The sequence below is a fragment of the Herpailurus yagouaroundi genome, unplaced genomic scaffold (assembly GCF_014898765.1).
Source record: "Herpailurus yagouaroundi ecotype Mexico unplaced genomic scaffold, PumYag 187, whole genome shotgun sequence".
NCBI lineage: Eukaryota > Metazoa > Chordata > Mammalia > Carnivora > Felidae > Herpailurus > Herpailurus yagouaroundi.
Genome location: NW_024412418.1, coordinates 20,332,092 through 20,349,269, shown reverse-complemented (window position 1 = coordinate 20,349,269; position 17,178 = coordinate 20,332,092). Strand labels below are relative to the sequence as shown.

The 17,178-nt window shown below is 35.0% G+C and overlaps 2 protein-coding genes across 10 annotated transcripts in view; one reads left to right on the top strand and one right to left on the bottom strand.

The window, feature by feature from the left end:
• The window catches only part of DNAJC24 (DnaJ heat shock protein family (Hsp40) member C24), a 56,748-nt gene extending 43,697 nt beyond the window's left edge, over window positions 1-13,051 (top strand). For both annotated transcript variants that reach the window (XM_040495550.1, XM_040495551.1), the window contains exons 4-5: window positions 6,956-7,024; window positions 11,117-13,051. In XM_040495550.1, coding sequence (XP_040351484.1) covers window positions 6,956-7,024; window positions 11,117-11,247 — 200 coding nt within the window. In that variant the 3' untranslated portion in view covers window positions 11,248-13,051. The remainder of the gene's footprint in view (window positions 1-6,955; window positions 7,025-11,116) is intronic.
• Window positions 12,569-17,178, bottom strand: part of IMMP1L (inner mitochondrial membrane peptidase subunit 1) — an 83,011-nt gene continuing 78,401 nt past the window's right edge. For all 8 annotated transcript variants that reach the window (XM_040495544.1, XM_040495542.1, XM_040495543.1 and 5 more), the window contains 2 exons: window positions 13,597-13,707; window positions 12,569-12,736 (listed from right to left, as the gene is read on the bottom strand). In XM_040495544.1, coding sequence (XP_040351478.1) covers window positions 12,668-12,736; window positions 13,597-13,707 — 180 coding nt within the window. In that variant the 3' untranslated portion in view covers window positions 12,569-12,667. The remainder of the gene's footprint in view (window positions 12,737-13,596; window positions 13,708-17,178) is intronic.

Genomic DNA, 17,178 nt, shown 5'->3' with positions numbered 1-17,178 from the left:
TTCAGATGGAGAAAAGAGTATAGACAAAACTTTTTGTGAGGGTCCTGCTCCATCTTATTTGTCATAGAAGGTGACTACTCATGTTATCTGTTACTTTTACTTGAATGCAAATAACTTTTTTGCAATAAAAATTTATTTTAAGATCCTTTCTCAATGGTTTTAAATAAAAATTTGACTAGTTTCAAAGAATGAATGTTATGGGAACCTATGGGCAAGACTACACTTATAATTCTGGTATAGTTGGACATAATTGGGAGTTCTGATTTAATAATAGAGAAAATGTAAGATTTTAGGAAATTTGTGCCTCCCATTTTAACTTCACTCTCAATTTCTACTTCAGTACGTGATCCAATTGAAATCAATGAGTCTTTTTTTGTTTTTTGTTTTTTTAACTGTTTACTAATTTTCGAGAGGGGGGCGGTGCACAGAGAGAGAGAGGGAGACACAGAAGCCAAAGCAGGCTCCAGGCTCCAAGCTGTTAGCAAAGAGCCCGATGCAGGGCTCGAACTCATAAACTGTGAGATCATGACCTGAGCTGAAGTCGGACGCTCAACCGAGCCCCTCAGGCGCCCCAAAATCAATGAATCTTAACCCAAAATAGGGTTACCTTTCTCAGTGCTTATTTTTTTCTTTCAGACTTGAAACTTTCATTTCATATTACACTCTGATTACTTCTACTTTGCTCAATATACAACCAATGAATTAGAAATGAGTTTTGACATTCCTGTAATGTTTTTTTTCTGTGTGATCTTTTTATTCTCACAGCTACCATGGTAGTCCATACCCAGCGTAGAACACATACCCATATTATTTCCATAGCTGCTAATTGGCCTTCTACAGAGGTTCACATTTTGATTGGTCTAGCTTTCTTTATTCTCACTCCTCTGTTTAAGAACTTTTATAACCACCCTCTCCCCAACCCAACATTTTCCCATTCAGCTAGAATTTAAATGGAACAGAAGCTTTGAAGTTTGTTCCTAATTACTTTTTCAGCCTTGTCACCAATCACAAACCTAATGTGAATCTTCTTCCCTGGTTCATTTAGGGGCTCTCAAACACATATGCTTATGCTGTTTGTCATGACTCAGAACACCCTCCCATTCTGATTCTTCCCAGTTTTTTTTGTTCAAGTTTGAACTCAAGATCATCAGTCCACCTCCCACCTCCCAAAGAAAGCTTTCCCTGACATTCTAATCTGCCATCATTTCTAATCTCTGAATCTAATGTACAAATTAATTATTTTGCACTTTTTCTCTGTGACTCCTATCTTTCAGTTTTGTTTGATACTTCGGAAGGACAATAATTGTGTGGACCATGGCTTTGATAATAATGGGCTGATTTTAATGGGACTGACAATAGCAAAGTACATCAAACTTCTTAACACTGTTACAAATCCACACAAGGTCAAGAGTTGCTACCTTCCTACACTGTAGTACTTGAGGCTTTCCCCCACTCATAATGGATTACTCTTTAGTCATTTTCTTATGGTCTGTTATGAACAGGTCACCACAAGCATTATGAGATAACAATTAAAAGAGCTACTGTTTATTGAGCACTAGATCTATGGTAATTGTCTTTCGATCATTGTTTAACAGCCTCTTAAGGAAGATACTAATACCTGCTTTCCAGAGAAAGAGTCTGAGGTTCAGAGGGGTTAAGTAATTTGACTAAGGTCACATGGCTAATAATTGATAGAGGGGAAATTCAAAAGTCATTCTCTGACTTTTAATCATTGTGCTGGGCTGTCAAGTTTTGAATAGGTGTGTACAACCTACTATTTTAAGTTCCAGATAATCAGGAGTGAGTTCCTATTTGAGGGTCAGAATGAGAGGCCAGGCTTACTTGTAATGCTGTTCTACCTGCTGTGTACTGAAATGTGAAATTCAGTTTCCGGTCTTCATTTGGTATCTGTCATGAGCACTGGGTTGACACTCAGTTTATAAAAGCCCCACAGTTCTCCAAGTCCATAATTAAACTCCAAGTTTTTAATTTTTCTTTGATATGGAAAGCCTTGCAAGTGACTCTTTAATTTCATCTGGGAAACGATTATAGAGCTTTCTGATTTAATGAACAGGTTTCAAATTAAATGTTGCCTGATTCTGAATCTCTTTTATCAAGGTAGAGACTGTTCTAAGAACAGAGACTGTTAAGGACAAGGAAACTGATTTCCTTCCAGTTAGTCCTATATGAAAATTTTAATTATGTATAGTGAAGTGATTTTTAAGAATGAGGTGATTGTTTAAAATTAAATTACTTGGTTTTAAAACAGCAAGATGCTAAGAGAAAAACACTGCTCTTAGCTTTTAACACACAGATGACTTAAAGCTTTAAGTGTGAAATTAAGTATTTTAAGACATAAAAATAAATACAGTAGACTAATTGCTAAATGAGAGCATTCTGGGGACTTGATCGCTTGGGTAAGTTACGACATTGCTACACATGAATAGTAGGGACTGAACTGCGGATGGACTAGATCTTTTGGCCAATATTGGGTTGAATGAGACTTGTGAATCTCAGCCATAATGAATAAAGTTAAATTCCTCTCCACCACAGCTTTTTGTTGCTGTTATTTATTTTTACGTATTTATTTGAATTGTAGCTTTAGTTAGAAAAGGTTTCCTGGGATTAGGAAATGTAATTATTAGGCAGCAAAGAGTTGTTTTAGAAATTTTACTATCATTAGGAGGAAGCTTTAAAAGACTGGAATGCCATTGTCTTGTAAGAAGTAAGAAATATTTATTGATTCCCAAATGGAGCTGAAAAAAACCTTTCCTCTTTTAGAAAGTTGTGAATGACCCAGCGAGAGCTCTAGTAAGCTTTACTGAACCAAGCTGCTAATAGTTATTTAATGTTATTCTTCAGTGTGAAAGAATCTCCCTAGATTTTCCTTTTAATCTCTTTGAATTGCAGGCTCATAAACCTCTCTGATGAGTCCTGCCAGTGTTTTCTCAGATCCCACTGTTGAGACAATGGAACCACAGAATTCTTTCACCTCTTGTTGTCAGACAAATCCAATAGAACACAAGGTCATAAGGGCCTATACTTCTAAAGGTTGAAAGATTCTTTTCCAAGTAACCACATAAATTATTTGATTTTATCATTATATTCCTCAGGAATCTCTCTTTATAATTCATTGCTTTCTGTATGTACATAAATTTGGATCTTTTTCTTGTCTCCATATTTGGCTAAGCTGTGGGTACTGCACAGGGTGTGAGCAGGCCTACATACCTTAGGAAAAGCTAAGCCCATTTCCTTCAAAGAATTAGGAATCATGTAGTGTAACTGGACTTAAGATAGAGTACCCAAAATGCCAGGCATTGCGTTTTCCTTCCAAATGGCTGGGTTTGCTTGTTTTTATTACCATTCTGTGGCTAAGATTCCAGATTTAAATCTTGGATCTATTCCTTTAATTAAATCACTTTCTAAGTCAGTTTATGTTTTGTCAACATTTTTAGTAGTGTCATGTTAACAGGAAAATTTTAAGATAGGATTTACACTTTCAGATACCTATTGAAATATTGTAATGAGAAAAAATATTTATAATATGTAATAGTTAAAAGGAACTTATCTATTTTGCAGATGCCATGCCTGATTAGTAGACAATTATCAAAGCTAATTACAAGGTTCCTGTGAGTTACTTTACAGGCTAGGGAGGAATTAAGTTTTCTAATTATAACTACAATGGTGGACAAGCAGAGATCATTGTTTAGAAAGAAAAAAAAAACAACATTGATTTGTTTGTGCTCCTTCCTTGTAATCGTAGTTAGTAGGGGGGAGGTTGCTGTTGCCTCACTCCCTGGACACCTGCCTCTCAACAAAGGATCGTGGTCACCTCCCCACCCCCTACATTTAGATTCACCTTTTACTTGTATGTACCCCCTCAGCTCATTATACAATTCTCCAGGGATCCAATCTCCCTGAGTTAATCACCCCCAGCCTTTTTAAGAAGTTGTTAGATTACCATCTTTTCAAGGAACACACACTTTCTTATGAGGCTTTTAACTTCTTTCCCCTAACTTTTGTTTCCTTATTTCTATTAAAAAGTATAGCTATTAGAGGCTTAACACACTACCTTTAAAACTTTTTGTTGAACTATACATACAGAGAAGTGCACCAGTCCTAAGTGTCCAGCTTGATGGATTTTCACAGTAAACGCATCCAACTAACCAGCACCCAGAAGGCCCTGCAACTCCTTCTAGTCCCTACTCTCCCCCCACACCTAACACCACAGTGTCACCCAGCAACAGAGTAGTTTTGCCTGTTATAGTTCAGAAAATGGGGAATCGCCTGGTGTGTTCTCTTTTGTGTCAGATACGACTTTTAAAATCAGAATTCCCACAAAAACTTGGACAGTGTCCACATAATATTGAATAATCAGATAAAACATATAAATGTTTAGATCAGCCACAGAACATGAAAATATTTTTTAGTATACTTTTAACTCTGACTTGGGAAAGTACTCTTTGCATTCTATTTCCCTCTTGTGAGATATCATCTAAGTTGACCTTTCAACTTAAAATAGGTAGCTAAAGTTACTGTACATTAAGAAGAAAAAAATAATAAAAAGGTAAAAGCCACTGTTTTTGAGTAGGTGGAACAATAGAGTTCCATATGAAATAATAACTAGGTAAGAATAACAATAGCTTCCTAATAGAGAAGCAGAAAAATATGAAGCTGACTTCCTCGGCAGTTATCTTTTCCAGTTATTTCTCACTTATTATTTTAAAATAGAAAATAGCATAATGGATATATAGGAATGAGTTGTCTTTTTCTATAATTGCTGTATTGCAGGTGTCCAAGATAGGTTGGATTAAAAAGGCTTATTCATCTTATCAACTCTGCCTTGTCTGATTTGCTTTGATTTCAGAATTACTTAAGATCTAATAAGATACCCTGGAATATAGGCAGCTTGATTGTAAATTATTTACATATGTTTTTCCCCTAATTATAATCTGTTAAGTGCCGATTACCCCCACTCCTCAAATCTAAAACAATGTTTCATTTCCCCATTCAAGCAAACTACCTTAGTCATTCTTTGTAAGGAAGTGAAACATGTGATTAAGATTTTTTTTTCTCTATCCATGGGACTTCCAGGGAGAAGTTTTTAAAAATTAAAATACTGAATAGCCTACAGCCAAGTGTACCTTATGTAGAATGTAGAAATTGTTTTGTTCAGAAATCACTTCGCATACTGATACAGTGTGCATATGCTATTCAGTGGGCCCCCGACATGGAGGGGCTACACCTGGCCACTGGACAATGTCTGTATCTTTGGATTTTAGGGCCACTTTAATAGACTGTTGGTACCCAGTAAAGATGAAGTGATGTAATATTTGACATACTTAACAGAAAACAATAGTGAGTTCAAAATATTGTAAAATTTTTTCATCTATTTTAAAATTGTGTAACTCACCAATAAATTTGAACAGGCAGTTATTAAATATAATTAAATTGTAGGCATTCTCACATGGAACAAAGGAAAGCAGTCTCAGCAAGTGAACAAGAGACTAGTGAGACAGCTAAAGAAAATTTCATTGGGGTGAGGGGTGGATTTTAGAAGTTTCTTTTAAGCACTGACTTCTAGAAGAACAATACAAGCATACGTGAAGTATAACATGCCTTTAAAAACAAAGACAAATGCTTATCTATAGTGGCTTCCTTTGTCCCAGAGTACACTTGTTTTAAGCAAGGGCGCGCGCATGCTTTTACCACCTAGACCATACTTTTACTAAATTTGGTTGGAATTTCAGGCTTCTTTGGACCTTCCACCTGTAGGGAAAACTTAAGCCTAGGAAGTAGCAATAGAACATCAACACAATACAGTTGTATTATATGGTTATTGAAATCTTTTATTAAAGTATTGCCTTTAAGTTTCCTACGACTCTGTTGAAAGCAATTAAAATCAGATGACAAACAGCCCCCTACATTTGGTTAGAGCTTTATTCTTTTTTTTTTTTTTCTTTTAAGTAAGCTCCATGTCCAGTGCAGAGCCCAACGTGGGGCTTGAACTCACGACCCTGAGATCAAGACCTGAGCTGAGATCAAGAGTTGGATGCTTAACCAACTGAGCCACCCAGGCGCCCCTAGAGCTTTATTCTTTAAAGCACTTTTAGCCTGATTTCATTTGATTAGAACAACACCCTGGTGTTGGTCTACTCTGACTGCCATAAGCAAATTCCATAGACTGGGTGGCTTAAATAACAGAAATTTATGTGTCATAGTTCTGGAGGCTGCAAGTCCAAGATCAGGGTGCCAGTCAATATGGTTTCTGGTGAGGGCTCTCTTACTGGCTTGTAAATGGCCTCTTTGTTGCTGTGTCTTTATATCCTACTTTCCTTGGTGCCTGTGCATGGAGATAAACCTCTCTTCCTCATCTTAATAAGGCTACCAATTCTATCGGATTAGGACCCCACTCTTGTGATCTTATTTAACCTTAATTACCTCCTAAAAGGCTTATCTCCAAATACTTCAACATATGAATTTGGGGGGCACACAATTTGGTCCATAACAACCCTTCTGAAGTAGCTAAGAGATAACTCACTATATCTAAGGTATATTTCTAAGGTTAGAAAGCTAGTAAGATTTTACAACTAAGGTTCAAATAGTTACTTTTGCCCAACTCCACGCTGCCTTCCTTAGTTACAGGTATAGTTTATCTGACAAAAAAATTCCCTTTCACAAAATAGAGGTCACTAGTTAATCACAAGGAATTATCAAAATCAATTCTATGGTTTTTGCTTGTTCAATGTTTGTGGAAAATAGGATAGATTTTGTCTGTTAAGGCTTATAAGAAGTGGACTATTAGGTAGCCTTAAAACTGCTGTCAAAAGTGGTAAAATGAGTTTTTAAATGGTAAGTAAAGTAGAACTGTAGTCCCCAGGCTGGAGTTGTCTTTTCAGCATTCTTCATGGTTATGATTAAAATATCAAATTAAGCATCTCTTTATATTTTACAGAAGGTGATCTAAGAAATACGGGACCAGTAGATGCTCAAGTATATCTCGAAGAAATGTGTTGGAATGAAGGTTGAGATTTTTTTCTCTTGACTACAGTAGAGAAAAATATTAGAGATTTTCTTTAAGAAGAAAACTCTCATGGGATATTTGGTAATCTTAAAAAAATAGAATAGCTTGGCCATATATATATATATATATATATATAGTGTTTTTAAGAATATTTTTGTTTCATTCTAAAGGTCCATTATTGACCCATTTCCAGTTCTGTTTTTTTATTTTATTTTTATTTTTGAGAGAGAGAGACAGCGTGAGCTGGGGAGGGGTAGAGACGATCAGAAGTGGGCTCCATGCTGACAGCAGAGAGCCCAGTGTGGAGCTCAAACTCATAAACCACAAGATCATGACCTGAGCCAAAGTCGAACACTTAACTGACTGAGCCACCGAGGTGCCCCTCCAGTCATTTTTCTATTCTAATTAGATGTTAGGTACATAAAGTTTCATGAGATTTTCTTTTTTACATGATTTGGGTTTTGGTTTACTCCCCACTAGTGTAATAGGGAAAATAATTTTTTCCATCCTCCTGTGTTGATATTTGAGATGAATTCCTATTAGAATTTTTATTTTTGTTTCTTTATATGGAATCACAAACTGTCAGGGTAGGATTCCTAATACTACACTCTCCTGCTTGGAACTTGGTTTTTTACCCACCATGAAGCCGTTCTTTTTCCCTTTTCTATTATTAGATTTTTTAAACAAATCTAATTTCTCTACTCTTCTGATAGTTTTGTGAATCACTCTGGTTAGACACTGTGAAGTTCCTTCTACGTTCATGTTTCTCTGGACAAGTGAAGAAAATCTTACTAATTCCTAGAATTTTTATATACTTTATTCCTAACACTTGTTTAGCCTGGGGTAAAAATTCCCTAGGGGTTTATAAAAATTTACTAATGAGTATGGTTAGGTAGAAGATAAATAGCTCATCCTTCCTGAAAACAAGTTTACTGGAATATTTTATTTAATGGCAAATTTTTGACTTCATGCTCTTAGATGGGCCACAAGCTGTTGACTTAGGAGGAGAATCATGTTTCTACCTATAGGCCACTGTGCTCCTGAAGTGCCAAATGAAATCATAGTGTATAAATTCTCATTTGCAGTGAATGATTGGGAAATTTGAGGTTTTGTGTACCTGGGGCTCCAGGGGTTAATAATGGTTTCATCAGAGTAAACGAGAGAACTTCTATGAACACACTAGTGACATAGGATCTCGTGAAAGACTTCTTTTAGTTCATGGAGGGGACAGACTAAAGCATGTCATTTATCAAGGAGATCTGCCCAACTAAATTTATTTTTTGAAAATATAGTATTGGTACCTCATCAGTCAGTATTCGGTGTATATGTGTTTAATCTCTTATTAGACAAATTCTTCTTGCTGCAGTTGATTTAATTAATATATTTTGTTTCCTAATGATTCCTGAGAATATGAAATAGCCAAACTGGTTTTTGTAATTTTTCCTTCAGTAGCCTTTTAAAAATATGAATAATATTAGATTTTATTTTAAATGAATATGGATTGGTTGGTCAAGCATCTGTTCAGTCAACAAATACAATGAGTTTTCTGATAAATGTAAAAAAACAAGATATTAAAGGGAAATGTACAATATGAAATCATCAAGTTATAAATGTGTCACTGTCCTTGGGATTCCCTTAAATAAACTGGACAGTGCAGAAGATATAGAAGAATCCTAACCACAGCCAACGAATCAGTTATAAGAAGCTACAGTGAATCTTTTTTTTTTTTTTTTTTTATTTTTTTTTTTTTTTTAACGTTTTTTTTTTTTTGGGGCAGAGAGACAGAAGAGGAACGGGGGAGGGGCAGAGAGAGAGGGAGACACAGAATTGGAAACCGGCTCCAAGCTCTGAGCCATCAGCCCAGAGCCCGACGCGGGGCTCGAACTCACAGACCGCGAGATCGTGACCTGACTGAAGTCGGACGCTTAACCGACTGCGCCACCCAGGCGCCCCGAAGCTACAGTGAATCTTAAAAGTATAAGACATACTTTGACACTTATTTCAATTAATGTTTGTTTTTTTTATATATATAAAGATGGAAATAATCCTTATTGTTGAGAGATAATCCTTAAGAGAACATACTGAGCAGCCAACAGCTGCATGAAGCTGTTATTTTTGCAAGAATATTAAAAACCAGTAATGTAAGTTCTGCAATTGAATTTGCAATTTCGAATTGTTCTTTGCAATTGAAAACAGCATTCTTGACAGATGCAGTTCAATAACAAGTGTGATCAACTGGGCAAATAAGAAATCGAAGATTCCTTCATAGCCATTTTCAGAATAGCCTTGGAAAGTGAAGATCCCAAGCAGGAGAAAAGTGAAGCCCTACATGGTAGACATAGCCACATTACCATCTTCTTGACCCAAGGACAGTATGAAACAGTGCATTTTACTGTGCTTAAAAGGCATCCCTAAAGAACTGTTGAGGGAGTGAAGTTAACCTTTTCCCCTTAGAGTTAGTCTGTTTCACAACTTGGTCATTTTGCCTTCAATGTATTTAAAATGGTTTCTGTGAAGATAACACTTTGTTAAGTGATAGAATAATACAAGAAGAAACGTAACAAGATGTGAATTTTTAGTGAGCATTAACATTTGGAATCCTCTATGACAAAACTCCACAGTAGCCCATGGTGGCCTCTGCATCATTTACTGAGCGCCTGTCACCTCAGATTGTTTCTCAGTGTTCACTGAGGTGGTAAAAAAACAAGAGGGAGATTTAGCTTAAGAAAACCCTTGGTTAGAATATGTACAGTTTTAGACAATTTAATAATGAAACAATTCACTTTGAAAGCATGCTCTACTACAGTATATATGTTGGCTCAGACAGAAAGGATGTTAGCATTTTAAAATACAAGATCAAATAATTTTGTCTGTGGAGAAAAAAGGCATTGTGATGAGAAATAAGGATTGTGTGAATGAATTCATGTTTTCCTTACTGGTAAAAGAAACACGTAAAATTGGCTTTTTTGTTTACTTGTTTTTTAAGTAGGCTCCATGCCCAGAATGGGGCTGGAACTCACGACCTTGAGATCAGGAGTCACATGCTGTACCGACTGAGCCAGCCAAGCACCCCAAAAGTTGTCTTGTTAATTTTTCCAAGGCCAAACTTGATTAGAGAACAAACAGAAGTCGGCCGAATTTTTTTTTTTTTTTTTTAGTGGCATATAAGATCTGAGTGTTAAAAATGTTTGAGAACTGAATGAAGATATTTGATATATTTGTAATAAAAAATTTTGGCAGTAGCAGGATAAGGTGATCAATCATTATTTTTCTTTGACAGTCACTTCTCAGTGACACTGAAATGGAATGACCAGTGGATCAGAGATTCTTTCAGTTAAAGGACATAAGCATTTCAACTTGTCAAGAGGACAGATTTAGTGAAATTTCTACCATTGGTAGACTAAACCTTGTGCTGTATGCTCTCTGTTGGGCATCTCACTTCACAGAATTAGTGTGATACTAGAACAGAGAGTATTTAAAATGTTAAACTTGATTAACAGTTAAGTTAGCAGAGTTTTCTCTAAAAGGATATACTCCAGGCAAAAAAGCATGTGGCTTAACAGTAAAACATGTAGAGCTATTTTTCTCTTTCCTTCACAGTAATAATTTGGACAAATAAATTGAGAGGAATGTAAAATTTATATTTTAAAACAGAAAACAGAAGACTTCAAATAAATGTCATGGGTCACCCCTGAGCATCTGCTGTCCCCTCAAGATCTTTGGGGTGCCTGGCTGGCTCACTCAGTTGAGTGTCCGACTCTTGATTTTGGCTCAGGTCATGATCCCGCAGTTCATGAGATCAAGCCCTGAGTTGAGCTCTGTGCTGACAGCGCAGAACCTGCTTGGGATTCTCTCTCCCCCTCTCTCTCAAAGTAAATAAAAATAAAACAAAACAAAAAGATTCTTTGGTAGGTAATTTTTAGAAACATTGCCCCTATATAAGAAATCTTTTCAAGTTCTCATTTAGATACATTTTATACTTACTGAAAATCTTTTTTGGTTTGCAATTTCTGTGACATAAGCTGCATTTTTAAAAAGGTGTTGAAATAGTTACTTGTAAACCTTTGATGCATCATGTTGTTTTCTTTACAGATGATCACACTTTTTCTCTGAGTTGCCGATGTGGTGGAAAATACAGTGTTTCCAAGGATGAAGCAGAAGAAGTTACCCTGGTTTCTTGTGATACATGTTCACTAATAATAGAACTCCTTCATTATGGCTGAAATTGTTCACTAAATGGGATCCTTTAACTCTGTATTCATACATGTTGAAGAGCGCCCATTCAAGTAAATGTATAAAGCTGATAAAAAGAAGCAGGATTCTTTTTTTGTCAGCTCTTTTATTTGCAGAGAAAATAGAAGACTCAAGCGAGGGCCACCCTAGGTTAATAGAAAATGAACTCAGTTATTTATATGTATTTATAATTTATATTTGTAGATCACAAAAAAGACTTGAATTATAAATTATATTTTGTGAATTCCCATCTGAGAACTTTGTTATTTGGTCCATTTTCTCCTTTGTACAAAATAAGAATTTTCCTTTTCTTCAAATAAGCATGTCTCCTCTTGTTAAGCGTCACAGTATCATCATGTTCCTTTATAGTTACTAAGTTTCTGAAGTAACATGACATTTATTTGTGCTAAAGTTATCAGCCTGTTGTACAAGTATCTCAAATTCTCAGGTCATTAGAATTAAATTAGAATCTTTGTGAATAGCATGTGAACCTAGTTGTCTCATAACTAGGACTGGATATGGATATTCATGAAGTTACCTTCAGGAAGGTAAAGTGGCAACTGTGGAAAAGACAGCTTTGGAGTCAAAAGACTTGACTTTGGTCCTGGCACTATCTTCCCTGAGTCTTCGTGTGGCTACATTAAAGGGAGTAAGGCTTGAACACTGCCATCTTCAACTTTAAATGTAACTTAGGAAGTGGCAGTTTTTTTTAAAATATTAATTTGAAACAGATGCATTACTTTCCTTTTTATTTCAAAGTCTAAGAGTATTAATGTCTCTATTTATGAATAGAAAACCACTACATTGCTGGTATGAACAAATGGACTTTTATAATGTTATTGATTACAATACACTCTAAAGATTTTATTTTTCTTTGCATTTGATAATCTATGTACAGTGTAAGTCAGAACTCATTTTTAAAAAATCTGAGAAATCCTTTATGGGATCACTGAAACTTCATTACCTAACTTCAAATGAGTGAACCAAGCATGTGACTTAGCAGTTTTTTATTAGGTTGAACTCCTGGTATTTATTATTAGTTTGTACTTACAAGACTAGTTACTACTCTGACTTGTAAATGTAGCTAAAGTATAAGGCATATTCAAGAGATTACTTTCATCATAGCTATAAAACCAAAAGTTCAAAAGTGAGGTTGTCACCCAGGTTTTTTCCCTAAAAATATTTTTATATTTATCATAAAATTTAGAGGACTTACTTTGGATTACATTTTTATCCATATATTTTGAACTAATATAGCTTGCAGTGTGTGTTGCTTATTCTTTACATTTAACAATTAAAAATGACTAAAACTAAATAGCAAATAGTTTATTAGTAAGTACATGGTTTCAGTGGCAATGATAAATTCACTTGAATAGGAGAGAATAATGAAATCAAAAGAATAAATGCTTGCTAATCGTCAGAAAATCTGTGGCCATTAGGGCTGTCACGCAGAAATCCAAAATCACTCAGAGGCCAAATCTGTAAAATCAAAATGTGATTGAAGACAATTAATGAAATGATGTTATATCATCATCATACTCCCTGTTTTTATCCATCTGTTTTCTCTGTGCCATATATGAAATACATTCTCCTTATTCTTTAGTCAAGAACAAATTATATCAAATTAAGACTTTAGAAAGTAAACTTGTATGTGTACATGTATTTAAACTCTAAAGTTTGGAACACTGATGTGTTATATCAGTTACCTGTGTATAGTGCGTGAATATAGATGTATGAATATGTGTGTCTGTGTTTTGTTTTACTACCCTTAAATAAAGTGAACCCTGAACCTAAGTATTTGAATAGAACATCTGCGTAAGTGCAAAGAATCCTGCAAATTATCCAACAACCCCAAGTATTCATGTGTTCTTCTTCTCACTGCCAGTGAAAATAATAATCTTTCCTGAGTCATACATTTATAACCATGGTAAGACCATTACTCAGTGTACTTAACTGGGATATCCCTGCTTAACAGGTAGTTTGTTTGACTCGACACTGTTCTTCTGCAAATGTATATTAATTTATGCCCAAGGTAAACATATAGTTGTAAAAGTTATATGAGAAAGAATTACATTTTGGAGATTTAAATGAAAGGCTTCTTATAACTAAAGTAGTTTGAATTTTTATTATTCAAACAAAAAATTACTCTTAATTACCTATCTCAGTGGGGGAAAGGGTAATGTTTATAGCTCTGAAGGCCAGCAGGTTCCTAAATGTAGTCACTGCTACAGTTAAGTCCATTGATAGCTGAATATTTGAAAGTTCATTTTGAAAGAAATTTGAAATTTTTTTTTTCCAGCTCAGATAAGAAAGCCTAAATTTTAAGCAGAAAATAATACCTTGAAAAAGATACGTCCTCTTATTAGTCCATATGGAATAGGTCCATAATACCTGGAATCTGTAGAATTCTGTAGATTATCACCTTCTAACCACACATGACCTGTTGGCACCTAGAATTAGAGAAGAAAGCAGCCCCTTTTCAGAAAGAAAAATAAATTTGGGTACTGTAAGAAGCGCGTCTTTTTGGTAGTATGGAGAAATGTTTTAAAGTTCTCATAAAATACAAACCCTGTGATTTGTATTTTTGCTTTTATCTCTTGCACAATATCTTCTACTGAATATTAGTAAGTAATGTGAAGGTTTCAACATTTTAAAAGATCTTTTTTGCCACATGGTTCCCAAACATTAATTTGTTACACAAACCCCAAACTGAGGTTATAAGAGATCAAAACAGTGTGACAGGGTCATTAATTTAATAGACTTCAAAAGAGGTCATTAGGATGCTGACTGAAAATGTGCCCTCCTGTCTCTATAACAGCATAAGCAGGGCAGCCACTCAGCAACATCCTGGGGCCAATACCAAGGCCAGACCTATTAGAATGCTCATGATGAACTAAATGGTAATTGATTGTGACATCAATTACAAATAATCTCATCATTTTATTGGAGTGCGCTTGTCAGAATTCTAATTAAGATCCCTGTTCTGCTTTTGTACAGGCAATATCTTCAATGCATTATACTTCAATAATGACCATCAAGAACTAGAAGGACCTATTATAAAATCATCAGTTGTAAATTAATGATGGTGACCTTCTACTAAATGAAAGACCCTATCTCCTATATGTCCTGGGTATTAACTGGTAAATAACATTAAGTTTAAATTTTTACTCTGTCAACCACAAGAATATTTAGAACACCTTACTTAAAAAAAAAAAATGCCCTCTGTGATATGAAATATACCATATTTAAAAATTACTCGGCAGCAATTATCTTTAAAGTTGCATTTTACAAATTATTTTACAGTTTGTTACTCAGAAAAGTTGAATTATTGACCAGACCAAAATGACCTACTGAGAAGAAATTTCTTTTCACTTTTCTTTTGACTGGCTATTTATTACTTAGGGACCTTATATGAAGAAAAATACTCCTATTGGATTTAATAAGAAATGACTGCAATATTAAAAAATGTTACAAATTACTGCTTTTTAAAGATTTTTTTTAGGGCAGTTACAGGTTCACAGCACAACTGAGAGGAAGGTACAGAGATTTACGACCTATCCCCTGCCCCCACACATACATAACCTCCCCCACTGACATCCCTGATCACAGTAGTAGATTTGTTACACTTGCTGAACCCACATCAACATCATAATCACTCAATGTCCAGACTTAACTTAGGGTTTACTCTTGGTGTTGTACATTCTACGGGTTTGGCCAATGTAGAACACATATTCATCATTATAATCTCACAGAGTGTGTTCACTTTCCTAAAAATCCTGTGTGATCTACCTATTTTTCATTTCTTTCCCCCAAACACCCATGTTACCTTTTGGAAAAATGAATGTGTACAAGTATATAAAATCTGAATTTCACTTTACATCAGGAATCATATAATTTTGGAATGTCTTATGCAGAAATATTTGCCCAAAACAAATCAAGTTAATTATTTTCATGTAGACAGATTTCAATGTTAAATCTACTTGTAGAGAAAGAACAAGTTTCTTGAAAGAATATCAGATACTATAAGATCACTCATTTTTATTAGTGGAACTAGTTATAGGTTCTAGAGTCAAAAGCAAGACTAGTTCCTACCTATAAAATAAGTGGATTTATGGCAGTGAAGCTTAATACTGCTCGAGTAGAGAAATGAATCCATCTCAGGTCATAAATGAAAAAGGAACAAAATAGTATATTTGGAAAAGCCATGTGTCATTAACATAGTCTCAAAGTACCACTCTGGGAGAAGCTATAATGTAGACATCATTTATGCTTAAATTTCCATAGTTTTTAATATGTGTTTGTTTCTGAGTTCTAAAAAACATAATAAACCAGGATCTAATATATATTCCATTTATCCATGAAGTTTTCCCCAACCTTGCCTGCCCATATCAAATACTCTTGATTGTTTAGAGCACTGATTAAAAAGCCTGCCTTGCTTGGGGCCCTGGATTACAACATGTTACTAACCTGCTTGGGTTTTTTGTTAAGTCTACTATCTTATGATCAAACAAGCAAATAGACAGTATTTATGCCATGATCTTTATTTTTTGCAACAACTAAGCCAAAACTGGAATTCCGATATTTGGTGGTAATAGTGAGTAGAAATTCTTGTAAAGCACAATCACTTTTGTATGACCTAAGCTTCTTTCAAGTTAGCTAAATACAGTGATGAAGTGTTATCTCTGGTATAACTTAACAAATACAGAAAGGAATATGCTAAGAGAACCCAGAACATATTACCAGAAGCCTATGGAAGACTGTGACCCAGGCTATCTTTACCTAGTCCTTGATTGCAAGGAGTGGAACAAAAGGGAGGGGAGAGTAAAGCAAGCCAGTATGTAATACATGGCTTTCTGGTTTATTAAAAAAAAAAAAAAAACAAAAAACAAAACTCATTAGCTCCTTAAAACAACCTGTGAAGTACTGTTATTGATAGTTAATAGAAGTAGGTTCAAATATGGGACATGCTAATCCCATTTATCTGAAGCCTATACATTCTAATCCCCATGCGTCCACTTACAGTAAAGGAATATCCTCTACATCTCACAGACGTCAATGCTTGATATAAAGTACACAAATCAAGGAAACAACCTCATCACTTATGAGCTCTTTAATACGAGCTTCTCTATAAACAGGAAAACCTCTAAGTGTGGATCTCTTAAAATCAAAGCAGTCACCTTTGCTGACCTGTCAATTACTTAGTCTCCAGTAAAAAAATTCATGATGTTGAAATTACTCCACTTATTTTTGGTACAGAGTGCGATGTACACTTTAAAAATCAGTTTTATAGAGGTATACTTATATACAGTAAAGGGCACTCATTTCAAGTTTGACACTAGTTTTGGAAGGTGTGCACACCTACATAACTTAATCACAATCAAGATGTAAAAGTTCCCATCCCAGTACCAGGCAACTGATGAGATCCATGACTAGAAACTAGTTTTACCTGGTCCTAAATTTCATATAAACAAGATTGTACGTACATACTATTTTGTATCTGGCTTTTGTTCAGCAATTTTTTATGATTAATCTATCTTGTATGTATCAGTCATTCATTCCTTTTTACCTCTAAGTAGAATTCTATTGTAAGTCACAATGTTTGCTCATAAATCTACTGATGGACATTTTTCTTTGAAGTTTGGGCCTGTTACAAATAAAGCACTATAAACATTGTGTAAATCCATTTCTTTTCAGTAAATACCAAGGGGTAGAATTTATGGGCCATAAGTGTATGCTTAACCTTAAACTTTTCCAAAGTAATTAAATCATTTTACACTCCTACAGCAATGTATGAATATTCTGGTTGCTCCACACCTTGGTATATTCCTTTAAAATTTTTTTTGCCATACTAGGGGCACCTTGGGGTGCTCAGTTGATTAAGCATCCAACTGTTTATTTCAGCTCAGGTCATTATCTCACGT